The sequence below is a fragment of the Phoca vitulina genome, unplaced genomic scaffold (assembly GCF_004348235.1).
Source record: "Phoca vitulina isolate PV1807 unplaced genomic scaffold, GSC_HSeal_1.0 scaffold67, whole genome shotgun sequence".
Classification (NCBI taxonomy): domain Eukaryota; kingdom Metazoa; phylum Chordata; class Mammalia; order Carnivora; family Phocidae; genus Phoca; species Phoca vitulina.
In genome coordinates, this window is record NW_022589770.1 from 4278294 (window position 1) to 4306202 (window position 27909).

General features: G+C 39.5%; 1 protein-coding gene across 2 annotated transcripts in view; it reads left to right on the forward strand.

Moving 5' to 3' along the window:
• BNC2 (basonuclin 2) overlaps positions 1-19657 on the forward strand; it is a 289169-nt gene extending 269512 nt beyond the window's left edge. For both annotated transcript variants that reach the window (XM_032392417.1, XM_032392416.1), the window contains 2 exons: positions 1218-3187; positions 18910-19657. In XM_032392417.1, the coding sequence (XP_032248308.1) occupies positions 1218-3187; positions 18910-19570 (2631 nt within the window). In that variant the 3' untranslated portion in view covers positions 19571-19657. The remainder of the gene's footprint in view (positions 1-1217; positions 3188-18909) is intronic.
• Positions 19658-27909: the final 8252 nt, after the last annotated feature.

A 27909-nucleotide genomic window follows, 5' to 3' on the forward strand; every position in this document is an offset into this window, starting at 1 on the left:
TCTCTCTCTCTCTCTCTCATTCTCTCTCTCAAATAAATAAATAAAATCTTTAAAAAAAAAAAAAAGATTTTATGCTTTCTTAAATTGATAGGCAGGTTGGGGCAAGTATTATTCACAGAGGTTGCAAAAGTTCCCATCCTGGTTAGGAAGAAGCTGTGCTCTAGAAAACGATGGAGTCATTATTTAAGCATTTGAATACATTTCTCTCAGCCCGTGCTGAAATGGATTGCCTGACATTACATTGCAGGATTTTTAAGTCCTACCTCCAGGCAAATCTCATAGTTACTAGCAAAAATGAAAGTGTGAAATGCTTTTTAATGTATATTTAACAACACATAGTCTGGTGATTACTGATGTGTATTCTCTGTGGACTCCCTTTGCTATCAGAGGAGGATGTTAAGAGACAACATTTTTACACATTTATTCTATCTAAATCCATCACATGTTTACTTTCTAAATATCTATAACTGTCACTTATAACAAGATCATAAAAAGTCAAATACTTAAAGTCTAACTCAAACTTTGAATCCTAGGATTACAGTCAATTTTCAGGAAAAGTACAATCACTGTTTTTCCTTAACTCTACCTTATGAGATTGGCTATTAGTAAATGACACTAAAATACAGGCGATACAGAGAGAAAAATACAGTTTAGTAATGGGGGCACAGACAGCAAAGCTCCTTTCTTCATCGTTTTGATTCAGAAAGTTGTATAATAGCTCCTATTTAAAGGAATTGAAGCCAGTATCGTGTCTGCTTGTGGCGAAGAGATAAATTTCACAAAATGTACTTAATCCCTTCCTATGGTGTCACTATTTAATACGGATCCAGGTACCATTTTTTGCATTTTTACTGGGTTGCACACCAAGAGTTCACGTCTTATACTAATATGTGCTAAATAGTTGCATTCTATATAGACCATTGTTAAAATAGCAGTAGTGAAGGCATGTTAGATCACAGAGCCCCAGTGGTCTACATTTTGTTTGCTTTGACGTTAAACTAAAATCTGTTTCTCTAACTGTGACTCTAATTACTGCAATTGCATGGCAGAAAAGTTTGCTTTGTGGGTTGACTTTTATGAACGGTGCTTGCGTGTTTTCTGCAGTAGCTCTCAGTGGTTTCATGAGCAGGCAGAGCACCTTCAGTTGCATTGAATAATTTTGCACAATCAATAAGTTTTTGTGTTTATGTCTGTTGTTTCTTTGATGTGGCCTCTAGGATGCTGCCGGCAAGGTACTGGACCGCTGGGCCATCATGTCTCGAGAAGAGGAAATCATCACCCTTCAGCAGTTTCTGCGGTTTGGAGAAACCAAGTCCATTGTGGAGCTGATGGCAATTCAGGAGAAAGAAGGGCAGGCCGTAGCTGTACCATCTTCAAAGACAGACTCAGACATAAGGACTTTCATTGAGAGCAATAATCGCACCCGGAGTCCCAGCCTTCTTGCTCATCTAGAGAACAGCAACCCTTCCAGCATTCATCACTTTGAAAACATCCCCAACAGCCTTGCATTTCTGCTTCCATTCCAGTACATAAACCCAGTCTCGGCGCCACTGCTAGGATTGCCTCCAAACGGGTTACTGTTAGAGCAACCGGGACTGAGGCTGCGGGAACCAAGCCTTTCAACCCAGAATGAATACAATGAGAGCAGTGAATCTGAAGTATCTCCCACACCTTATAAGAATGACCAGACACCCAATAGAAATGCCCTGACCAGCATTACTAATGTAGAGCCCAAAACCGAGCCAGCCTGCGTATCCCCCATTCAGAATTCTGCCCCAGTCAGTGATCTGACCAAAACTGAACACCCAAAAAGCTCATTTCGGATTCACCGAATGAGAAGGATGGGGTCAGCCTCCAGGAAAGGAAGAGTGTTCTGTAACGCATGTGGGAAGACGTTCTATGACAAAGGTACTCTCAAAATTCATTATAATGCTGTTCACCTGAAGATCAAACACCGATGCACCATCGAAGGTTGCAACATGGTCTTTAGCTCCCTCCGAAGCCGGAATCGCCACAGTGCAAACCCTAATCCTCGCCTTCACATGCCCATGCTACGAAATAACCGAGACAAAGATTTAATTCGGGCCACATCAGGAGCTGCCACCCCTGTCATAGCAAGTACAAAATCAAATCTCACACTCACAAGTCCTGGCCGGCCCCCCATGGGTTTTACCACTCCCCCGCTAGACCCCGTCTTACAGAATCCTCTGCCTAGCCAGCTGGTGTTTTCTGGGCTGAAGACTGTACAGCCAGTTCCTCCATTTTATAGAAGTTTACTCACTCCGGGGGAAATGGTGAGTCCTCCAACCTCCCTCCCGACCAGTCCCATCATTCCAGCCAGTGGTACCATAGAGCAGCACCCCCCACCACCCTCTGAGCCCACAGCACCAGTAGTGATGATGGCCACTCATGAGCCCAGTGCCGACCTGGCACCCAAGAAGAAGCCCAGGAAGTCCAGCATGCCTGTGAAGATTGAGAAGGAGATCATTGATACCGCTGACGAGTTCGATGATGAAGACGACGACCCCAACGATGGTGCAGCTGTGGTCAACGACGTGAGCCATGACAATCATTGCCACTCCCAAGAGGAGATGAGTCCAGGCATGTCTGTGAAGGACTTTTCTAAACATAGCAGGACCCGGTGCATTTCAAGGACTGAAATAAGAAGGGCTGACAGCATGACTTCCGAGGACCAAGAACCTGAGCGGGACTATGAGAATGAGTCCGAGTCTTCAGAGCCCAAACTAGGTGAGGAGTCCATGGAAGGGGATGAGCACATTCACGGTGAAGTGAGCGAAAAAGTCCTGATGAGCAGTGAGAGGCCTGATGAGAACCACAGTGAGCCCTCTCACCAGGATGTCATCAAGGTGAAGGAAGAATTCACAGATCCCACATACGACATGTTTTACATGAGCCAGTATGGACTGTACAATGGTGGGGGGGCCAGCATGGCAGCCCTGCATGAAAGTTTTACATCGTCTCTGAATTATGGCAGCCCTCAAAAGTTCTCCCCAGAAGGCGACCTGTGTTCTAGCCCAGACCCCAAAATCTGTTACGTGTGCAAGAAGAGTTTCAAAAGCTCCTACAGTGTGAAGCTCCACTACAGGAATGTTCACTTAAAAGAGATGCATGTCTGCACGGTGGCTGGCTGCAACGCTGCCTTCCCCTCTCGCCGAAGCAGAGACAGGTCAGTAAATCTCCATTGGCTGCTCCTGCTGGGGGTGGAGGGTGCCAGTCATGTTGGACTTAGCATTAAAAAAAAATCCAACTTAGATGTTTTTGATGCACTGTAAAGATTGTCCACAGTAACCATGAGATAACCAAGCTGCCATGCTCATGAAGGATTGTTGCGGTTGGTGCTTGTTATGATTAAGCATGCAGAATCATATGCCATCTTACCCAGTAATGCACGCCATTTTTCTCTGTGCTCTGTGTATGTGTGTATGTGTTTTCCCATGCATCTAGGTGTGAATAAGTTAACTATGTACACAGTTCCCTGCTTCCTCATGAAGCTTCACTTAGAAGCCGCAGCTTCTGTTATATATATTTCTGCTTTGCCTTGTGGCTTTTTAATTAAATCAATATATTATCTTCATACACACATATTTATCCAATATAGAAACAGAAATTTACGGATGGAAAGAACCATAGGTCCAGGACATCGAGACAGCCTGCATCTCCGTAGGTATAACCAGAAATGTTATCATTCTTACATGAGTATTTAGTGTGTCCTTGAATTCTTTTAAGAGTCATGAAAATATCAGAAGAAAAGGGGACCAAAATAATTATTTAATGTGGGGAAATGGTATGGTGGTATGGGTTTCTTTATTTTAACTTCACAGTGTCCTTGAGCATATCTCTAAAATACAGTCTGTCGTGGGAATTATGCACAGAAGGGGAGGCATGCATATACTTTTAGGATCAGTTAGGATATATATGTCCAGCCTTGAGATGACATCAGACCTTAGCTATGTGGCTACAGCTCTGAAACAGTTGGGTTTAAACAGAAGCAGCTGGTCTTAAACCTCCAATGTTCTTTTTCAATCCTAAAGAAAATGTAATATAAATGGAATGTGCCAAGGTGGTCGGTGGTGGGTGATACACTCATCCTACACTTAACGGAGATAAGCTTGCAAGCAGGTCATTTACATAATACACCAGCCCAACCCAGAGGCACACGCCAGTTAATTCTTCCTCTCGTGTCCGATGTGGCTTTTTGGTTTCACTCTGTCTTTTAAAAATATCTTTAGACAAAATTTCATTACATGGTAAAAATCAATATAGTAGAAGAAACATAATTAACTAGGAAGTTTCCAAGTAGGCATCCCCCAAATTCTCACACTTATCAGTTGGGTAGAATTCTTTGACAAAGTAACATAAAATAAAAGTACCACTGAAAAGTAGTGACCTGCTTCTATTAATACTCGGTTTTGTCTTCATATTTAAAAGATAAATCTTTTTAAAAATAAAAGTTAAAGGAATATTTTCCATAGTACTGAAATGCAAGGGGCCCAATCCATTAAAAGTAAAATTCTGAGAAAAATAAGTGGCTTTCTTTATACAACTCAAAACATGCTTTGAAGAGAAATCGATATTCTTTAAGATTTCCCCTTCCGCACCCCTCTCCCCCACGCCCATTTACCTTGTTCTGTAAAAATCGTTTACAATCACAAAGTCTTTTTCAGTTCTGAGTTATCATTGACAGTACCAGAATACAGCAGATAAGATAGCTACAATTTGAATAATAAAATATAATACTATACACAACTTCCCACCCCCAAGTTTGTGAGTAATACTCGTTCTTTTATATTTGAAATAGTGCACTTGTGATAATGAGGTTAATGCATTGGATTTTTTTTAACAAAAATAAAAGACTCGTGAAAACCTGCATAAAATATTTATGGAAATGGAGTGTTTGAAGAGAAGCCAAAATTTAAGCTTATTTGCATGAATTCCTATCACAGTTTCAGTTGGTTTGCTGAAAATACTGCAAGTCATTACACTGGCGTAAATGGCTCTGGAACCAAAAGGCTACAATGCCCGAAGCATGGTGCTTTCATTTATGTCAAACCACTAGAAAACACAAGCACTTGTATTTTTATGTCCTAATGCATAAGGAGGTGCTGTTGAAAGGGTGGTTTGTCTAAGGAAAAAAATTTATTAATAACAGGAGAATATTTCAATCTCCATTTTTATTCTAAGGATTAGGAGCTTGGCGGATGACTAGCCATATGGAAATTTAGAAGTGTCTAGGCTAACTGGAATATTCTGGGGAAGCAGAGTACAGATATTCTCCCATGTGCGTTCAGTCACACAGGAGACTGCAAACCTCAGAAGACAGGTGATAGGTTTCATCTGAGTGAAATCTCACATCACAGCTAATCTTTATAATTCTGGAGTTGTGTAACACATGGTAAATGAAGAAAAGCAAATTGAAAAAAAAAAAAATACCGTGCAAAGAAAGTTTTTTGATTCTCACTTGAGGTTTTGCTTTTCAAGAATACTCACATTTTTTGATCCCAAGTTAAAAACTTCTCAAAAACTATGATACTTTAATTTTGACATTTTTTTCCTTAAAAAAAAGTGTTCATCCTTGTTGCGTCTAGGGCTCGAATTAACATGTTGCAAGCATAGCTACCACCACGTAACCAGAAACAGTGATGCCCCTGGGGTCCCTACCTCTTCCTGCATCTCCACAGAGTGAACTGAAACATAACCATACACCCATCTCGGCCAGTTCTCGTCACTTCTTCCACTAATGGTGACTTGTCACTTAATCTCCTGTGTCACAGAGCCTCTTGGACCACATCTCTGATCTACCGCTTAGACTTACCTTCCCCTTTTCTCTTCGCTTTTGCTGTATTATTCACGAGAACCCCAGGAATTTGGGGTCCCTGCTTTTTCCTTCTTCAATTCACAAGGAAGCCAAGACAAATTTTCTTACCTTTCTCTGAGCCAACAGACCTTCCCAAACAGAAACCCTTCTTTGCCTTTAATCCTGCTGTCCTCAGGCCTATTTCTTTCCTTTCCCCAGAGTCTTGATTCATCCATCCTTGACTCCACAATGTCTTCCTTGTGCAAATAAAGCATTAGAGGGGATTTTGAGTGGGGGCTGAAGTGTGCAAGGCTACAGGATGTGTAGTGATAAAACTAACAGAACAACCCTCTTCTTCTGTTTATAAAAGCAGTCTTCTTAACTTTGGCCTTAGAACACCTTACAGGAGTGATACCCAGATCTTCTTGGGCTTTTTCCAAAATGGCTGTACACGAGGGAATTGCATTTTTGGTCTCCAAATAGACATGTTAGTTAGTAAAATATAGGTAGAAAGATGTTAAATGCTGTGTTTTACATTTGGCAGTTAAAGATTTCCAGGTCTTTGCTTATGGTCTTTCTAGATTTTATAAGATCAAGTTGAAGGCTTTTTGAAAAGTAAGAATGTTCTTTGTCTAAAGTCATACGAAGGGAGAAGTGGTGGTGGGGGGTACGTGCATGGTTTGTTAGGGCTGAAGATTCTAAGCACAGTGTCGAAGGTGTCCTTTTTTTGTACAGTTGTGACTGAGTGTGAGTATAATAAATTCAAAAGCAAAGAGGACCATTCCACACTAATGACAGAGAACGGTATGCACAAAGATCAGTTCATCCAGTCACTAGGTGGCTGTTGGAATAATTTTTATTCTGAGTTATAGAAGTGAAATGTAAATTATTTTATCTGTGAAGAACTATGGCATGATAAGGTGATTACTAAAGTGTTTAAGTATAAACTGATAATGTGGTATAGTGTTAGACCTGACACTCCCCTAAACACCCTTCCTTCCTTGTTTATCCCTTGACTTTTCTGCTACTAAGATACTGTTCTTTCAGGGATGAGGAAGCTGACCCTCCGTTTTGAAGTATGCACATGAAAAGCTCCCAGGAAAAAAGAAATTATAACTGGCTTAGAACCTGGTCTTCATAAAGGGACTTTTCTTGGAGACATGTCATAGAATTAGCTGGGCCTAGTTTACCTTAGGTCATTTCTCATCATGTGTCTTGAATTTTGATCCCTGGCCTGAGTGGCCGTGGATCACCTGTGCATAAGGGAAGCCCATTCATTTATAAGTTACCTTTGGTTTTTATTAACAACAACAACAAATAAATGCCCTCCGGTCCTCTTCCCTAGAATTTCTTATCATTTGCTAATACCTTAAAATCTATATCTTTTAGTGATTTGCAATTTTAAAACTCCCTCAATTAAAATGAAAACTTTGCACACACAAACAAGGTGATCTGCATAGAAAGAACTATGTATCCCTTTGTTTTACATCTAACATGGTCTTTACCATCTTTGTTCCTCCCTTCTGAGAATAGTGGCCGCTGATTGCCAAAGTTTGTCTTAAATTTTATTAGAAAGGTAAGCATGTATGTTTAATCTTCAGGGTGTAGGAAAGATGATTCAGCCCCATGAATAAATTTAAAAACAAAATAATATTTGTTTAGGGTGATTTATAAATAAATATGAGGCAACCATTGGTGCCAACTGTGAACCTTCTCTTTGATTGCTAGTTAAATCAGTCCAGATTTAAACATGTAAACTTCTTGATTTGTATGGAAGAAGACATCTGTATTTGGTTTATTAAAACCTGCTGATGTCTCCAGAACTAAATTTGTTCCTATATAGGCCTCTGGGTAGCTGTAGCTAAAAAAGCAGAGACGTATAGTTTTTGCCTACCTGATGACCTGGCTCCCAGCCCTGTACAGGTGTGCAGGAATAAATTAACATGAGCTACCTCCGATGAGCCACTGCATACATTAACAACAGAGGTGAAGATGCAAAAACATGCTACCTACCTCCTGTTATCATCTGCTCAGCGGCAACATCCATTTCTTCCATCGTTCTCTATGTTTGGAAACTTAGAACTTTTCTAAAGAGAGATTTTCAATAAATGCACATGATTTCACTACCTTCAAGAAATGAGCCTCTTAGCACCAGTTCGAGATACTATTAGTATATTTGCCTTCATATAATTAGCTGTCAAATACAGTGTGTTAATTCTCTTCAAGTATAAGAAGAGAACCTTTTAAGGCATTTCATTTCCTATATGTTTGCCAATCAAGCTGAAACTCTCCTTTTCCAAAAATCTTTTATAAAGTGAAGTTGTGCAGGTCCTCTGACAAATGTTAAGGAAGAGACTTCCCCTCCTTTACTCTATTTGGTTTCACAATAGAAGCCAGCAGATCAGTAAGTCTTTTGTACTTATCTCCATTACTTTCCATCAAAGGCAAACAAACAAAATAAATCCCCCTTCTGAGTAATTGCTAGTTGTGTCCTCCTCAAGCGAAACTTTGGTAGTAAGATAAACTTCGGTGTCATTCCTGTCTCTGGGGTTCTTTTTATATACTGGGAGAAGAGCAATGAGCAAAACGGTCTCCTTGTATCATGGGGAGAGACTCTGACAAGCCTAAAGTGAGCCTCGGATCTTCCTAATGATCTCCTGCTGGCCCAGCTGGATATAAGACAAGCTCATTTAAGCCTCTGCTGACCTTTCACTCCTCCACTCCAAGAACTACACCAGTCACTTCCACCGTCTTCCAGGCTGAGTACCAAATAGACAACACAGCTTAATGGTGGATGAATGACAAAGAGATGCTTACACATTTCTATTGATGAGAGTTACATTACATCTCTTATTGATACAAAACTTCGATTGCACAAACATGCTTCCTACACACTCCTTATTCTTACCTTCCCTTGAAAGGAACAGGCTATTACTCTTGCCAGCGTTATCTTGAAAATTCAGGCAAAAATTGCACTTAGAACAGAATGCACATACTGAGTGCACAGGCAGTATTTTTCACGAGGGCAACATTTTGAAGGGGTCATCTTCCTGATTTCCACCTCTCTGGGGTCTGCCACCATCTACCTGACACCTTGGTAGACTTTATTAGTCATAACTATTCTTCTACATAAATATTCGAGATACTTGTTTCTGTAGATAATCTTTTCTTTTTAAAAAATGTAGGCCATTCGCACTGAAAGTGGGTTGTAAGACTGCACACATACATTAGCAGTCGATTATATCAGTACTGTCGAGAGTGGTTCTCTCTTAGGTGAAAGGCTTCTTACCAGCTCTCTCTCGCTGTGAGTGATCATTTGTTGTTGTGCTAAGAGGAAGGGAGACTTTCCTCTCTCTGTTGAAATTTCTTAGTGAAGGTCGGGCTAGAAAGCATTTCTTTTTCTTTTTTTTTAAAGCCTCAGAAATAATTTAATGTTTTTGCTTTAAGACTCCCACAAGCTTCAAATAAATGAATGTGGCAGAATATGAAAATTTACACTTGCCAAAAAATTATAATGTCAGAAAAAAGGGATTTAGTAACTTCGATTCCTGAGTGCCAAGGTGTGTGTGTGTGTGTGTGTGTGTGTGTGTGTGTACACGCATGTGTGAGAAAGAAGCAGGCTGTGAAACAAGAGCAAAGAATACTTTGTAGGAAAGGACAGTTTTTCTTCAGTTACTTAACATAAAACTACACTTTTAAAAAATACCTAGATTTTATGTCCCAGTGCAAGCTGCTTGAATTAAAACAGGGGTTGTAAATTCCTGGTAAAAAGCTGTTATGCCTGAAGTGTTAGTGATCTTAACTCTAGTACTTTATGGAGTTTATTACTTCTTTTATTAACTAGGGGGAAAAATGTTACCCACTTCTAGTTCAATTCTTTTTCTTGCTTGCTCTAATTATTTTGACTTTACCTTGGGAAAAAAAAAAAAAAACCAAGTGTTTCTAGCTGAACATGTATAAGTGATGCTTCAGTTTCGCTAGAGCATGTATCAATCTGAATTATTACCAGCTATTCAAAAAATATGCTAACATCCTAATCTAAATGCATCCACATAATGTATATGTGTGTTTATACATAAACATCCACATAAATAAGAATATCAAAAGACAGATCATCCTTCATTGCCAGAACAGACATCTTCATCTTGGAAAGTAACGTATGAAGTTACTTTACCACATTGGTGGGAAATAACCAGATTTTGTAAGTAAAAGGAGACAGATTTGGACAATGAGCACAACAGACGTTCAGAAGGAAACCTCTTCGGTCTGACGGCCAGCTGAGGGGGGCCGCTCTGGGCTCTGCTGCCTTTTTAGCCCCTCTGTCACTGAGGGGGCACTGGTGGGTCAGTTCACTCACTAGTAATTGTGTTTTACAGACTTCTAAAGCAATTGACTCAGTCAGTCCCAATTCAATAAAAGTGGAGAGCAAGAGAGAGAGCACTTTTGTTCTATTTTTTACTTGAAATTATTTCATTCAGCAGTCTGTCTTTTTTATTACCAGGACTTGACATTAGCACTCCAAGCTATATTAGCATCCATTTCAGCAGTTCAGTAATGGTATTAAAAAAACACTTAACTTCAACGGTGAATGGTTGTATGACAGTACCATAAAAAACCCACATTAAAAAAAAACTCATGTATTTGTCCCAGCAAATTATTTTTCACTTGTTTAACCACTTCAAATCTATGTTCTCGTGATGGGTGTTCACGAGGACCTCCTTGTTCTCAGAAGCAGCCAAGGGCACTGCTCTGTTGATTAGGGAATTGGGGAAAGAGGATAGGAAAATCGGTAGGGAGAGGGTAGGTAAAGATGCTGTTTACCCTGTAGTTAGATTACCTTCCATTCATCAGCAGAGAGAGAATTGGCAACCTCAGAGCACCCAAGGTGAAATTCTTGGATCCTCATACATAGCTGGGATTTGATTTTGAACCCAACACTCTCCAAACTTGGGAGCAAAGCCTAACTACTTTGGCACTGCAGTGTGCTCATAAATGACTACATTAGATTCTAAATTTTGATTAAACATTCAGTAATTAATCAATGGTAGACATGAAGCAGTTGGCAAGGTCCAGAGCTGCGAAATGTTTAAGACATAAAACATTACAAAGTAATTAGAATATGCTCCTTCAAGAGAAGGATTGCCTTCAATAAAGAGGTAAATGATAGCATCCTGTTTATTGTGGACGTAGGCAGCCAGAGCAATATGATAAACTGCTGGAGATACACATATCAGTAATCATCCACATTATTAGTGCCATTAATCATAATTCCAAAAATATGACAGCAGCAGCCAACTTTTTGACCAATTTTGCTTCTGCCTGTTGGCCATTATAACTTTGCTAATAGACTGCAGAGCTCCTGTGCGTGGCAGTTTGCATTGAGAATAGAAGGTTAATTATATTTGAGCTGCTGATTTTTTCTCTCCTTGGAAAAGGCTTAGCACTTTGACAATCCCAGGAGCTCACTGTTGTTAAACCAGTAAAAGTACTTTATTGAAATTTTCTTTGTTGGTCAGGAATGAGGAGATGTTTCAAATGAGATATAAGCGCCAGGCTGGGATAGCCGCTAATGTTTCTTGCTCCAAAGTGATCCTTGGGCAGCAAGATGAACTCCGTGGTTTCTTTAGATCACTTTGTTCTCTCCTTTCTCTTTTGCAGATGGGTAAAAATTTCAGCACTATATGGAAATCCCACAAGATTAGTGGTAGTCTCAATATGTAGGACTAAGAAGTTGGGGGGGGGGGAAGGGGTTCAAAAAGGAGCCCTGACGAGCAGGGAGTCTGATTCAACCTTCTGCCCTCCCCCCTCCCATGTTGCCTTTTCTCTCCCTTCTCTCTCTCCAATAAATAAAATTTTAAAAAAAAAAAAAATAGAGTGTTTCTAAAAATTGAGATGTTTAGTAGCATAGGTACATTGCTGGTGAGTTAACTGAAGTTTTCTTGGGTATGTTTGACATCATTTAACCAAAAACATAAATTAGATTTTGCACATTCTTTTTGTTCATGTATCTTAAGTAGTTTCATTTTTAATATAGAATTCCAGATAAGGCCATAGCTAAATCACAATACTGATGGTCTACAAAATTCTGTCCCTTCCCTTGGGGAACTCAGACATTCCTAATCTTATCTTTTTAAAAGATCTTAAATTAACCATTTTAATGATGTAAAACATTTTGAATATTTAGTCTTAGAAAGTATTTCCTTTGAAAATGATCTCAGAAAGAAATAGAGGTTTCATGCTGTACGTATTAAAAAACAATGCTTATTTTTTAAACGGCAGAAATTTTTCGAGAGAAAAATGCATTCCTGTTATTTTAGACATAGGTCTTCTAAGCTCTTTATTAAAGTCAGACCGTAACACAAGGGTTGGAAGATTTGAGGGTTAGTTCATCCAGGGTAAAAATATATATATATATATAAAACTCAAAATTAGAGCTCAGATTCGTTTCATTCCTTAAAAGATGCCAGTGTTTATGGCCTTTTTCTTACCCACCAATAGTAGTAAACTGAGCACCAGATGAGCTGCCTGATTGAGAAAATTTCCAAATGCTGTGAAAACATAACCCTCTTCACGGCGTAGCACTCCTCTCAGGTTACAAAGCAACAGGTACCTACTGAATTCAATCAGCACCCTGGAGAAGCCTTGATGTGTCAGATGCAACTCAAAAGTAAAATGGTTAGGGAGCAGGGCTGTTGGATATCAATCCCACACTTAACCTGAGCATCCGGCATACGCATTTTCCATCTACCAATCTGCCTTCCCAAATGCCATTACTACATTAACATTTTTTATGCATTCCACAGCGATGACAAATTGTTTTCTAACTGTAGCGCCAGATTTAGTATGCGAAAGACACATTTGCCTCTGCCAACAAACCAATAATTCTCGCTAACATCTTCAGAGTTACAACATTTATAAAGTTGCAAAGTGGAGTAAACAAACCATCTGTTTGGCTTTTCCATATATGTCATGCTTTCTTATTAGCATATTACGATTCATTTAGTAAACAAATTTGGTGATTTCGTTCACGTCAAAGTTAGGTCGGAAGCTTGAAGATGATTAACATTGCTGGGACATGCACATTAATACATTGCATCCTTGGCAAAGTTAAATGGCTTCTCAGGAGAATCGCCCCTTGTTGACAAGATGAGACTGTCAATTTTGTTTGCCTGCCACATTAAGGGCCATGAGGGGATGGTAGGCTCTGAGAGAGGGGAGTCATGTAGGCAGCATAATTCACTGTGAATTGAGAAAAGAAGTCTAATTCTGATAAATGGTCGACCCCAATACATCCTACCTGTTATTACAACAGACGTGCCGTATCTGTGCAGTAAATTAGCTAAACCCCTAAAGAGTTTGGTGGGAGCTTATCTTCAAGTGAATAATTTGAATGTAGAGGGAACTGTCTGCGTGACCAGTATGGATGATTTGTTTTATATTGAAAGAGATTGAAGTGACTGAATTTCATAGTTTTAATTTGCAAGAATTTGCTTAGCTTTTATTTCTTGCATTTCATATGTACTTCTTTTCGGGTTTTTTTTTTTTTTGAGCATTCACTAAAATTGTACTTTCAGTTTTTGTGTGTGTGAGAGAGAGCTAGAGATGGTTTTCAGCTCTTCTGGAGAGGGTTTTTAAGTAATAGCCTATAGAACAAATGCTAGTTTTACAGAAACGTGTACTATCAAAAATGTCATTTAACTTGCAGAGCTGTAAGCCTCCTACCATTAATACAAAAATTTTGAGGAGTTAAATACAACAGATAATGTCAGAGCAATCCAGATAAGAAGAGAATTAATGAGGGGCAGAGGTTTCAATTTTCAGTTCTGTGGATTTGGATAGATGATGTACATTTCTGTTCAGGAGTGTTGCTGATTCAGTATCCCACAGTACACTCAAATCTGGCATCTAGGTTTTTCTAGAGTGATTATAAATTTATTTCTCTATCCTCATATATGCATACGTATATAAATATATATATATACACACACACACCATATATATGTTATCTGTTATGTATACATCACTGATCATTCTGGACAGTGTAATTTGAGGGTGTGTGTGTGTGTGTTGAGTGGCAGAGATAAGCAAGAAAAGAAAGATAAAAATTAATCCAATATGGAGCCTCAATTCTGTTTTGCCTGAGATATTATAGTATTTATCAAGTATTTTGTTTCACTAAGTTTAGAATGGTTCAAAACTTAGAAAGAATTAAGATTTAGGTATGAAGTTCTCATGTAACCTATGGTCTGACTCACTATTCAGTTTTGACTACTACATTCTGATTTTCTAATTTGGACATGAAACTTTTTCTTTAAAATAAAAAAAAAAGTTCCTTCCCTATATATCAAAGTCAAAGTTAAAACCTCAAACATTATATTAAGTTGAACTGGGCATTAGAACAAGAGAAACATGAGAAGAGAAATGCCCAGCAAGACTTACTTTTTCTCTTACTTTCTCTCGCTTGCATTTATTCATTTACTTAACTGTGTTTGATGAATTTGGTGTCTTCTGTGGTTGCAGTAAGGTTTTCTTTCTTTTTTTTAATTGAGATATAATTGACATAAGTAAAATTTTTATTAAAGAAACAAGAAGAGCGGTGGTCCACTTCAGGCCAGTTAAAGTACTTCCACTCAGCATTTCAGTGTTAAGTTTGTTTTTATGACCTCCCCTACCCAAGGCTTCATTACTTTTTGCTCTTAAGGATCATCTTAGTTTTCAAAAGGCATTTTGTAAACTCACAGTGTGGAGGGAGTAGGAAAGAGTACAGAGATTCAGAGGAAGCAGTTGTAATTCCAAGCAAGCCCAAGTTATAGGACTGTGTCATGCCTTAATTTATATAGCGTTTCTGTGTACCACATTGGGGTATTAATAGAGTCAGAATTACCCTTTGCTGTATTACCACTGCCTTTTCTTTTTTTTTTTTTAAGATTTTATTTATTTATTTGAGAGAGAGAGAATGAGAGAGAGGAGCACATGAGAGGGGGGAGGGTCAGAGGGAGAAGCAGACTCCCCGCCGAGCAGGGAGCCCGATGCGGGACTCGATCCCGGGACTCCAGGATCATGACCTGAGCCGAAGGCAGTCGCTTAACCAGCTGAGCCACCCAGGCGCCCCTACCACTGCCTTTTCTTAAGTATTCTGTTATATGCTTCCAGTCTTGGGATCATTGTTTTCTACAGTGTATTTTGGGAAAAGCTTCTCATGCATATTATTGATTGAAGGCGAGTAAATGTACTTTCAAGTATTTCCTATGTGCAACGTATTCTACTTTACTGCAGGAGACTGGAGGTTGAATGAGATTTAGTTTGTGTTCTTGAAAGTGACCATCTGGGGGCTACATTTTGGACTCCTCTCTTAGTGAGTAGTACTGTCTGTACTCATTAACACCAGATCCCTATTAAGACCAGATCCTTACCCTTTCTGCCTAGGAACTCATCTTCTCTCTCCGTCCCAGTCATTTTTTTTTTCCATGAGAGAAATACACGTCTGCATATCGGCATTTCCTACCTAATCAAAGCGAGCAGAAAGAGGCTTCGTACTGTTTATGACCTTGTATTATATAATAAGTTTGAATATAATCTAGATTTTTGCTAATGATTCTCTCTCTTCTGGAGATAAATATAGTAAGTCCATTTCTAGAAAAACCATCTCTGTCTCTGAAGAACTCAAAATTGAGTTCCTTCATAGATTCCTCCTTCCACTCACTACATACATCTGCACGCTGCTTCCTCTGCTGGGGGTCTTTCTCATATTTCCAACACTCTCTGGCCTTCCTCCCATTTTAGGGTCCTCTTCTCTTCATCTGATGGTCAGTAGGCATGAGTTCTTTCTGTGTCTTTTCCATCTTCCTTCTCTTTTTACCTCTTTAATTTTGCTGATCCAAATAAACATAAATTGCTATTAACTCTAGGTCTTTGTATCTCCTCATGAGGACAGGGTTTTATGACAATTAATGGTTTGGAGTGACTGATTCCAGAGTCCAACAATAGGTCTTTGTTAAGATCAAGTGCTGCCTTCTGTCTGCTCTAGAGGCTGAACCTAACCTCTTGAGGAGCAGGATCAGTACTCTCTAAAGAAATCTGTCTTTCTTCTTTCTCTCCTGCTCTCGCTTTTCCTCTTACCACCCCAACATTACTATGTGAGTGTTAGAAAATCTCCCAAGCCCACTACCATGAGGGTAAACGGGCAGACTTTCCCATCCCCACTTCACGTGTTTTGCATATGGTATTTAGGAAGATTATTAAACAAAAATGAAATAGATTAAGAAATGAGCATAAAAGAATCAATTCTCTTGAACTGTGGTTGCATAATGGAAATTGACTACCATGAATGAACCCTTGTACTGAAGTTATGAACAGCAGAGCTAATGCACTGCCATGAGTTCATCTTTATTATTGCATTACACCTGAATCAATTGATAAAATAGCCTTTTTTTTTTAAGCAAGGGATGGCACTTAATTGAATAAAAGTCAATGTAATTATATTAGCAGAGGCCAACAGTACTGCTGACAGCGGAAAAGGGACACTGTTGAACAGAGTGCCAGAGCTGGTCTACACATTTCTGCACATCGTTTGGTTGACAGATATTGAGGGCTGGTACATCATCTAATTAGATTACAGATTTCTATTGCTGTAAGTGAGAAATGAAGAGAAACATCTCTTCCTGGTAACATATCAGTAGAGATGTGTAATTTCACAAGTCATCTCAGGAAAGAAGTGTCCGTCTGGGTGATCAGTGTGTCCTTTTGTCAATGTTAATTTATTCTTCTTTATTCAGTGTGTCTTGATGTGTCTGCTATTTTCTCAGCAGTGAATCTAGGAAGTGGTAACTGCAGATGTGTGAGGAGCAACAGAGTTCTAGATTACAGTCATCACAAAATGCGTGCTTGTGAAATTAAGAAAGTGGGGAGGGTGTTAGAAATAATAAACAGAGGGGTAGGATTTCGTGGGCTACTTACGGTTGGCAGATTGTTTAATCAATAGAGTAAGAGTACGCAGTGTAACTCTGTTTCCACGTTCTTCTGATAACTCTGGGGGCGTCATGCCCGCATGTCAGGGTAGAGACCGCTCAGTAGGCATTGCCTGCACTCTGCTTTGCAACCTGCACTTGGAGTCATCTGCCATCTGACCCCAAGGACACAGGGAGCAACAGTGTCAGGGCGGGGACTGTGGGGGCAGCTTCTGTTTATCACTCACATACTCTCACCCTGCATGCATCTGTGTAGAACTCATTTATGGATGATAATGATGCTGTGAATTTGGTTTATCTTAATTCGATTTATGATTTTTGGATTATAAGCTGATCTGAAAATCATCAAGACAGCATATGAGGTGATCTCTTATGACAGAAAATGATTTTGTGATCAGAACATTTTAAATCCCTATTTTATTGTTTAAGTTTTTCTTAAACCAGATGTCTAGAATGTGAATTTGTTTTCTCTCTCTCTCTCTTTCTCTCTCTTTCTCTCTCTCTGTCTCTCATTCTTGCTTTCTTTTGTGATCGATTTAGCAAAAGATTAGAAAGCTGATCTTATTATCACAAGGTAAGCTCAGCCTTCCTAAGTGCAGTGTGGAGAGGGCTGCTCCCCTCTGCCCCTTAACACCTGGAGTGCTATATATTGTCTTGTGTGGAAAGGTGGAGAAGTCTTTCCTACCTTTCTTGTCTCTGAGGCACATACCTCTCAACCATCTCTAAGAAATTAGCCATGCTTGTCACCAAATGGAGTGACTCATTTTGGTCTTCCATACGTTTTAATTATAATCAGGAGGTCTGTTGAATGTTATACTGGCCATTCTAGGTTATTTCTATTATCACAATTACTTTTTCAAGATGTAGAGCTTCTGCCATTATCGAGAAGCTCTTATGTATCTGTGTATTTATTTATTGGTTTATTTTTTGGAAGGGTAGCCTTCAATTTAGGTACTTGTCAAACATGTGAGCCTTTGCAGGTGGAGAGAGGTATATGCCCAAGGGCACTTTAAAAATAAATGGGGGATGTAAATACAAAGGCAATGTTTTCAGATAGATAATAACGTATTAGGCTTTGTAAATCATGACATCCCTATGGATGCTGTGGGACAAATCCTATCTTTTTTTTTTTTTTTTTTTTAAACACAAGCAAAGCCCTTAGTAAAAGTTTTGCTTTTCTAAGAAGTACAGATTCCAGTTGTTAAAAAAGGGGGACCATATATTGTGCTTGATTTTGGGGGTATTTATTGTGTGTTTTCTTTTTTGTCCCTTTTGGGTTTTTTCTGTTGTTTAGTGTGATTTTTTTAAAGGGTGGGTGGGTTTTATTTTAAAAAACAATTTCTATTTTTCAGGCTTTGTTTTAAAGGATTAAATTTTAAAAGTTGAATTATTCGATGAAAGCATTTTCAACTCTAAAATGCAGCAGCTTCTGAAAATGACGCGTAGTTTACTAGTAGATTAGTTGAGATCCCAAATTATTCTGAGGAAAGGGATTTATGATACAGTCTGTAACCCTATTTCAAATTGCTAATCTATAAAACTAAATTTTTTCCTTCCTAGAACATGAAGTATAGAAAGGCAAGGGGGAAGATGTCATTATGTTTTAAAGTTAAACTGAAATTATCTAAACCATTTACTTTTTTAAAAATTGATCTTTTTTATACCTCTAAATGAAGTGCTGTAGGCAAAAAAGGGCTTTTTTTTTTAGGTGTAAATTCAAATTATTCAGTTTAGACAAGCAGCAAGTTTCCATTCTTTTATCCTGTTTAATATATATTCTGACATCTCTGCTGTGAGATTCTGTGCAGCTGATGCTGCTACCTAGTAGAGCTAACAATATCATTGAGAAAAAGGTGCATGGGTTTGCATTCATTCTACCATTGAAAAATTTTACTCTTATAAAAATTATGTTAATGAAAAGCTCCCCTTATTTGCACTCCCCACCACCACTTATTCCCAAATCCTGAGGATGTAGGGCAATGTTTGCTTTTATAATGGTGCAATTAGCAATGAATGTGCTTATTTAATGCCTGGTGGAAGCTGAATCAATTTTAAAATGTTCTCCTTTTTCTCACCCCTCCCCACTCCCTGTACACCTCTCCCCCCCCTTCCCTCTTGTTTTCCTAGACACAGTGCCAACATAAACCTGCATCGCAAACTGTTGACCAAAGAACTCGATGACATGGGCCTGGACTCAGCGCAGCCCTCCCTTAGCAAGGACCTCCGGGATGAATTTTTGATGAAGATCTATGGTGCCCAGCACCCGTTGGGGCTCGATGTCAGGGAAGACGCCTCCTCTCCCGCAGGGACTGAAGACTCCCACCTGAATGGGTACGGGAGAGGCATGGCGGAGGACTACATGGTCCTTGACCTGAGCACCACCTCCAGTCTCCAGTCCAGCAGCAGCATCCATTCCTCCCGAGAATCCGACGCAGGCAGCGACGAGGGCATTCTTCTCGACGACATTGATGGGGCGAGTGACAGTGGGGAGTCGGCACACAAGGCTGAGGCCCCTGCCCTCCCTGGCAGTCTAGGGGCCGAAGTTCCAGGATCTCTGATGTTCAACAGCTTGTCCGGGAGCAATGGTGGGATCATGTGCAACATTTGCCACAAAATGTACAGCAACAAGGGGACCCTGAGAGTGCACTACAAAACTGTGCATTTGCGAGAAATGCACAAGTGCAAAGTCCCTGGTTGCAATATGATGTTTTCCTCTGTGCGAAGCCGAAACCGGCACAGTCAGAACCCTAATCTCCACAAAAACATTCCCTTCACTTCCGTCGATTAGTCTCAGAACGGACATTACAAATGCCAGCTCTCACCAGATGGCCTACGTATTTGAACTGCCATAGTCAGTGTGTGCTTGTGTACTTGGCGCGCGTGTGTGTGTGTGTGTGTACACATGTACGCCTCTGTGTCTACATATATACACACACACACACATCTTTTCTTTAGATATAAAAAGATAAACACTAGGTGCTTTTGAAAATTGTTTTCTTTTTCCTTTATAGTTTTGGGAAAGGGGTGGGATCCTTAATTTGGGGGTGAAAACAAAGTACCCTTAAAACACACATACACACACACATACACACATAAAGTGTGCAACTAGCCCAAATTCTGAAAGAATAAGAATTCTTGGTCCTCTCCAGAGGGACAATTTGTTGTATCCATGACTGTTGCCTGCAAAAAAAAAAAAAGGGAAAAAAAAAAAAAAGAAACAAAAAAGGAACTTCTTATAGTTGTCTTTTGTGAACTTTAAGGTTTTGAGAGAATCTTCAATTAAAGCATGGCAGATTCACCTGTAAATATTTAGCCTTGAGAGGCCAATGATGTAAAGCAATTGTATTGATGGTGTTTAACTCTTTTGTTTAATTTTTACAGTTACATCCAGCTGTTAGATATGCAGGAGAAAAATAGTTTGCTGGCTAGCTCTATTCATTTATGTTAGCATTAATGCACATTTTTTTTTTAAAAAAAAAACATGGTCTTGTTTTTACTACCTGCTAGATATAGTGATAAAGAGGTGCTGGCATGCTTTACAGCACAGATCGGATTTTTTAAAATGTCCTGTACTAGTACATAAATCCAGTCATGCACTTTTTTTCATACACTACAAGGGGATGTGTAATATCCATGCTTCTTTTTTATCCTTAAACTATTGCCATACTTCAAGTAAGTGTCTTTTTAAAAAAATTCACTTGTATAAAAATGGTCTGGTCAGTATAGGGCACAAATGCCAAACAAAAGTATTAGTGTTAACACAAAACTGCCAACTTTGCACAAGTTTCCAGAAAAGAAAATACAATTAGTCACTCAACATAACCACAGGCCAATTTGTCGGCCACCAGAAAACCGCTTTAAAAAAAGAACACTTGGTGATTCTTTCAAGTGCCGAATGTTATTAGAATCAACATTGCATCCTTCTTTGCTTATATGTTAAGTTACATAAAAGGAAAACACAATTATGTGGTGTGAAACAGCCAAGGCATTTACTCTTCAGAGGCAGGGTAATATTTCAGGATACAAAAGCCCAAATTACTCACTGTGGAACAAAGCTGAATATGTAAAAGTGTTGAACACTCATTTCCAAGGACCTGACCCTTCTCCTTTAAAAAGAAGGAAGTCTGCACTGGGTTGGTCTGTTGTATGGCTGTCTAATTTGTTGCAAGTTCTGCAGTAGTCCTATGATTCAGGCCTGTTTGATAGACAAAATCAAAAGACATTTCACAGCGGCAGTACTTGGAAGCTTTGAAAACATGTGCTGAACTTGAATTGAGCAACACTCCTTTCTGAAAAGCCAGACGAAGGGGGGTTTAAAATAGGATCTCTCACTGTTGAGTGTTTTGTGTTTCCCCACATGATTTGTCAGAGAGAAATGAAAGCAAGCCTGAAACCAAGCAATTGAGAGTGAGAAAGAGGGGGAGACGGTTCTCCAAACCTTTTTTGTTTTTGTTTTGTTTTGTTTCCGATGTTTACACATGTTGCCTGAGCTGGTTAACCACATGGGCAGCCCTCAGCTACCACAGCATACTGACTAAATGATGATATTTACTCAAGTTCAGTCTGCAGCCAAAACCATTAGGACGTGCATTGCAGACTGTGTTTTGTTGTCTGTTTTTTTCTTTCTTTTTTTTTTTAAGTGGAGGGGGGGAAAGACAGATAAACAAGGAATATTTTGTCTAACAGTACACAATAATTTAAAGAGAATGTATTTCTTTTCTGCATTTAATGGCCTCAAACATTTCTCTCATCGGTCTCAAAGTTAGAAATACCCCCTTTGTTTGAACTTTGCATGTTGTTTCCATTTTTCATATGTTTTGTAATTATTTTTTCTATGTTCACATCAGCATTCACTTCCGTTAAATTTGCCAAAGGAAACTGTTAATATGTTTCTGTTGTTGTTATTATTCCTGTAGGATTTATTGTACCTCACAGTATTTATTGTTTCCAAAAATAAGCATCATTAGTTGAGGATTCAGTATTTTTATTTGTAAAAATTTCAGAAACAATAGATTCTTAAAGATAAGCTAGACTTGTCTAGAAGCTTCATCTTTTCATCTCCTTCAGAGGATGCTATGGGGCTCGTTTAATTCATTTGTTCGCCAGTGAGGAAAGACCAAAAGTATTCGCAGTACAAAAGAAACCATATCAAACACTATGTTAAATGACAAATGTTTACGGTAAAAAGCTGAGGAATTAGTAATAACCATTTTTGTTTTCTTGTACCTTTGAATTCCCCAAAGTCTTAATTGCTTTATTTTGGTGTTGTGTTAAATTGAATAGACAGAGATGTTTTCCTTTGTTTTATACCATATAAGACTATGTACAGTATGTTTGTGAAAAATTGAACTAGAATAATGAAAGTTTGTTTGCAAACCTTTTGGTCCTCTTAGCGTTCTCTGTGTTGCGCTGTTGGCCCACTACCAAATGATTCGAATCAAAAAGGGTGGAAAAAATATTTTTTAGTATCCCAACAAAAGATTAGGGAAACACTGGCTTTGGATCGTGATAGACCGAATTACACCTAGTTTTATGAAAATAACACATTTTTATTTCAGTGATATTTAAAAAGTTACACTCTTGGTTGAGATATTAGAACTCATCTTGTACAGAATCAATGTTTAGTCTGTTTAATTTAATGTCAACTAAAAGGTCAAATAGCCCTAGTGAGTGAATTACATAGCTGTCAGCAGGTCACATCAGCAAATGAACCAGGCTTAGAACAAATGTTTGTTACTTGCCACAAACTGGGCTAATGGGAATAGCCAGTTAGAACAGTCCAGAAGCAATGAGATTCTCAAGGTAGAATTTCCCTCGCTCAGAAACATGAATGTGTTCGCCTGAGATTTATCAGAGAAATGGCCATGAGTCCTGGACAACTGGCTCTTATTTTTAAGTGTCTCCCCTATATGCTACTACTTTTGCGCCTCAAGTGCCCAAATGTTATGGTGGCCTTCTAAATGGGTGAATAACACTTTCCAGTATAAAGCCTATTTGCTTAAAAAGGGACCGGGGGAGTGGATGGAAGCGAAGTGGTACATAATGTATAACATTATGAAATGCACAGTGCTTCCTGTCCCAAAGTGTTGCTTGTTCTTGGGTGTGTGCCTGAGTGCAGTGTTTTGACTTAACTGTAAATCTAGTTGGGACGGTGATCCCAAGGCTTATTTGCAAACGGAAAGGAAAAAGAGACCAGCATTTTAATCATTGGGCCCTTCGTCTTTGTCTATTTCTACTCATTTGTTTTTTCATAGGAGTTTTCTATTGTGTAACAGTTTCTCTCGAGCTGCATCCATTCTGTGCTGCTGAAAATTAATAGCGATGCAGATTTTCATCCAAGGAGCTTTTTCGCATTTGATTGATTTTAACCACAGTTTTGTCACAGGTAGAAAATGAGGCAGTATTATTAATGTGCATGTTCACTAGCTGATGTTGAAACTTACTGTTTTGATCATTTTAAACTATGTTTTTGTACATATCAGAAAGGCTTAGTCTGCTTTAGAGAATATCTGCATGCTGTGGAGGAGGACGACAAAGAGCAAGGGAAAGGATAGATGATAAGTAATTTGGTTTTAAAAATGTGATTAAAAAGCTTGACATTCTTTGTTCTGCTATTAATTGTATTGAGATAAGTCAACGCAATGTGATGCATCTCAGATCTTAGTCTAGCTGTCCAATTCAGCCTGATGCCTTTTAAAGGTTTGAAGGTATTAATGTTTTGCTTCTCAACGTGACAAACATCTTTTTTGCAAATGTTTTTAGCACAATGGTGCCACTGTCCTTGTAGTGTGATTTCTTTGGTCATGACTTTCCAGGCCCTTCCAGTAAGAGGAGAAAGACACCTAACTGGTTAACAGCCCTGTTAGTGTATACATTGCTCTTAAAAAAAAAACCCAAAAACTTTGAATATACTAAGAATAGGCTGTTGTTCCAGAGGCATTCTCCCCATTTTACTCAGGAGAAACCAAGCATTAGATTCCCACCAAATAAAAAGTGACCTTTTGTTCCCCTCCCTACGTACACACCCCAGATGTGTACCAAGCAAATGAGAATGGGGGCCACTGGCAATTAAAACATAAAAAAGCCAGTAACCAGAGTGGGGTGGACATTCTGCTAACTGCTAACAGTTGACCTGAGCAGTCCTAACTTGTACTCGGTCTGTTAGTGTTGGATTGGATTGACTAACAGAGTAAATAAAACTCAGCTGTAATAAGACACACTACATCTGCTATCATAAAGAAACAAATCATCCAGAAGAAACTTTCTTTTATCCCCCGGACACACTCCTTAACTTTTAAACAATTACAATAAATTTCATTCTTTAAAAACTTGGAACATTTAAATTAGAGGATGTTGCTTCTCCCTCCCATGCTTTGTCTTTTAATGGGAAGGGTCTAAATGTGTAAGGAGGGCGATAAAAGGCAGGTGTCAAAAAGACTGGAGGGAATGAGTTTTTCCAAAAGCAGAGCAAGGGATACTAAGTAGGGGATTGGTACCTGCCCCGGTCTGGGGTAGCTAGAAAAGAAAATAGTGAATGAACTCGAAGTGTTTGTGCAAAAGAAAGGTCTGGTACAATTGTGCCTAGCAGCGGGCGAGAGCATATTGATGCACCACCCCGAAGAGCTCCCTATGACCAGGTGCCCCACGGCACCCCAGTCTGAGGAACAGGGGAAAGCAAAGACAACTGCGTGGAATAACAGGTTCCTTAATGGGTCAGAAGAGCCAAGAAGGGCAGTTGTGGGGGTTTTTTCTTTGTTTTTGGTTTTGTTTTGTAGGTGGGAAGTGATGCTGGAGTCCCTTTTAGGGAAGCAAAGAGATGTGATGGGTCACCTAGGTTATAGAAAAGGCTGGTGGTCAAACTGAGCTCTTAAATGTATTTTCTCCATCATGACTTTTGCTTGCCCCTGTAGCCATGATTGTAATGCCACTTGGCCAAAGACTTCTTGATCAAAATGTGAGCTCATTTACCTTCCTGTGAAGCATAAAAGTAACTTTTCTGTTTTCATGTTTTCCCTCAAAGCTAAACCATGTGGCAGTCTTCCTCGTATTAGAATTAAGACCATATCTGATGTGTCTCGGACTCATTTCCCTATTCCCTGTAGTTGGAGAGTTGCTCCCCATATATGGTGACTTGCAATTAGTGTTTATAAACCCAGCTGTAAAACTGACGGCTGAATTAGTCTACATCACTCTGGTCCAAACACCCATCTTTCCTTGTGCCCTTCTTTCCATATCTTGCCCAAGATGATGCTTGTGGTCATGCGGCAATAACTGGACATCAGATACTGTCTTTGGGCATTTGTTGAAAACTCCAAATGCCTAATAAAGGGTTTTTTTTTTTTAATGAGCATTTTTACAAGTACACCAAATTGGATCAGCATTATTGTTCATTATAATGCTATATATATTTTTTTGAAGCAACATTCTATAGTTATTATAAAACATCCTTATTCTTTTCTAAAGTGTTATTGTAAATTCATTTGACCTTTACTGCAAAAAAAAAAAAATCTTTTCTATATAAAGTATCAAGACAAGGCTCAGTTTGTAACAAATAGTGGACCATTACAAAAGAGGAAAGGAAAAAGCTGGGGCTGAGCAGCAAGAAGCTTCAGTTCAATTTCACCTCATATCTTTCTAATAACTTACTTGTCACTTTATTACCTTCCAGTAATGTGAATGCTGCTGACAAGACCGTCACACTAACAGCAGACAACACCCTCTCTGCTTCAGCCCCAGCTCTCCTGGCTACTTATTGCCCTGGCCCTGAAGGGACACAAACTAATAGTGTGCTTTCCAGTTCAGCACTTGGCCATCAAATATAAAAGGATGCGTAATTGCCTGTTTATCCCTTGTGAAGGGGAAATGGAGTACAAGGGCTCAGCTTTCCCACTGAGTTCCCTGATGTACACACACAGTCACAATTCTCCCTCTCTCTCTTTCTCCTTCCCCCTCCCTCTCTCCCTCCCCTCCTCTTCCTCTTCCTTCTTGCTTCTCTCCCTCCCCTCCCAACATATAAGTGCGCGCGCGCGCGCACACACACACACACACACACACACACACACCCCTAAGCTGCGTCTTTGGTAAGCCCAAGGCTGCCTCTCCGATGCCCTCTCCAGCTATTAAGTGGACAGTAACAAGATGACTTCTTAAATAAAGGGTCAGCAGAGAGACCCTGTGACAGCATTCTTTGTGTCTTTAGAAACTTAAGTATTGCAATTCCATGCCCACTCATTTAAGGAGTACTGGGTGTGGCCCCCCATGGCTGGAGCAAAAATTCCCACAAGTCAGTGGCAGAGCAGAATTAGATCACCCCATATTCTGGAAGGAAAGCATTATGATATTTTCCTTTCCCTTCTAAAAGTGCATATGTTGGAGACAAACTGGTTGTGCATGGTGGTAAAAAGTTGCTGTTGTTTTAGCTTTGGCAGCCAACCATGGGTCTAAATGCAAGCAAGTACCTTGAAATGACCACCTCGGAATCCATAGTGTAACACGACAGCTTAACCTTGATTTTGTGAGACTGGACTGACAATCTAAAAAAAAACCGGGGGCGGGGGTAGGTGATGGGACTTTTTACTTTAATCACTAAAACAGGAACTACCCTATATGTAAAAGGTAAATTCTCCGCTTTGGGAGAATTTTGATAACTACAAGTATAGTGAGCTTTACAGATTCAAGTGACGAGGGGGCAAAAGGTACAAAGGAGGAACACACGAAAATATTGTATTCCAAAATACCTTGAGCCCGAATTACGTGTAGGTGGTGGTTGCTGTTCTTGTTTAGTGAACTGTTTTGAACTGCTTGATAATGGTTGGAAAGTGGCTAGGTAGTGACTAAGTGAAGCGCAAGATCGATTTGTACTTCCTCTCTAAGGAGCCGGGGGACTCCGTGCCTCCTCCCCGCCCTCTGGTAGCAGGTGTGACAGAAGTTGCTGATACCCCCCCCCCCCCCGCCCCGTGAACAGTCACATGGCAAATGCATTTGTCAAACAAAGGAGATGCGTGCAGGTGTCATCTTTGATGTGGACTTTTGGAGAGAGAAAAGCAGGAGACTTAGACATAGAAAGCTTAACAGGTCTTTGTTGACAAATTTGTGCGAAATAATTTCATTAGCCCGTCTGAGGACTGGGAAGAAAAGCACTTTGAGTGAGGATTCTTGGGGTCAGAGAAAAAGCAGTTGGCTTGATGTTGTTTAAGTTCCACCAGTATGTATATATTACAATCATTTATCAAACATATTAATAGAATCTTAAATGAATTAAAAACTCAGTTGCCAAAATTGCACAGAATCTGCTAATACTAGCTTTCCCCCTTGAAATAACAGGGATGCTTGAGGACATTTCTAATGTTTTTTTTTTTTTTTTTTAAGTTTCATTTAAAAAAAAAAAAGAATCTTTGAAGGGAAGGAAGAGCAGAAAGAGGTATTTTAACAAAAATGGAGAGAAGTAGATAGTATAAAAATATATTTCTTGAAGAGAGAGAGTATCTAAGTGCTATACCAAGACTTTATAAGGCTTCCTGTTGCCAAATGTGATGTTGAAACAATGCACAACGAAGATAGCGAATCAATCCATTATTAACCGGCTCCACCCACTTCCGTTGCGGAACGCGAGGATTGAGAGGTGACTCTGGGGAGCCCCTGGATATGTGGGAGAGCCCCTCTCACCTGGTCCTGCAAGTGTTTTCCAAAAGAGGGGGGAGAAACCCCCAGGCCTCTTGGTAGTCCCCGTGCAAGGGGAGCCCCCTGCCTGCCTTTACCAGGCGAGGACACAAAGCTTCCCCGCCCCGTGAGACTCTGTGCGGTAGCCGGGAGAAGCATTGATTCCCGAGGTATGATGCTCCTGAACTCCCAGACAATGTGCTGAGTTAACAGGTTCACTTGAGATGTATAAACCAAGGTTGATTGTTTTTTGTTTTTTTGTTTGTTTGTTTGTTTTTCATCTAGTACTCAATTTGGAGCGTTTTTGCATGTCTCTGTACAGAGTAATCCATTCCTGTCATTGCCTATCTTAATCTCCCCTGACTTTTCCATTATCCTTCCACTCCCGCCCTTTGCTCTCCTTCTGATCTCACCTACCCCTTAAAAAAAAAATCTTTTCTGAAGCAAGAAGGTAGAACACTCCCTCCT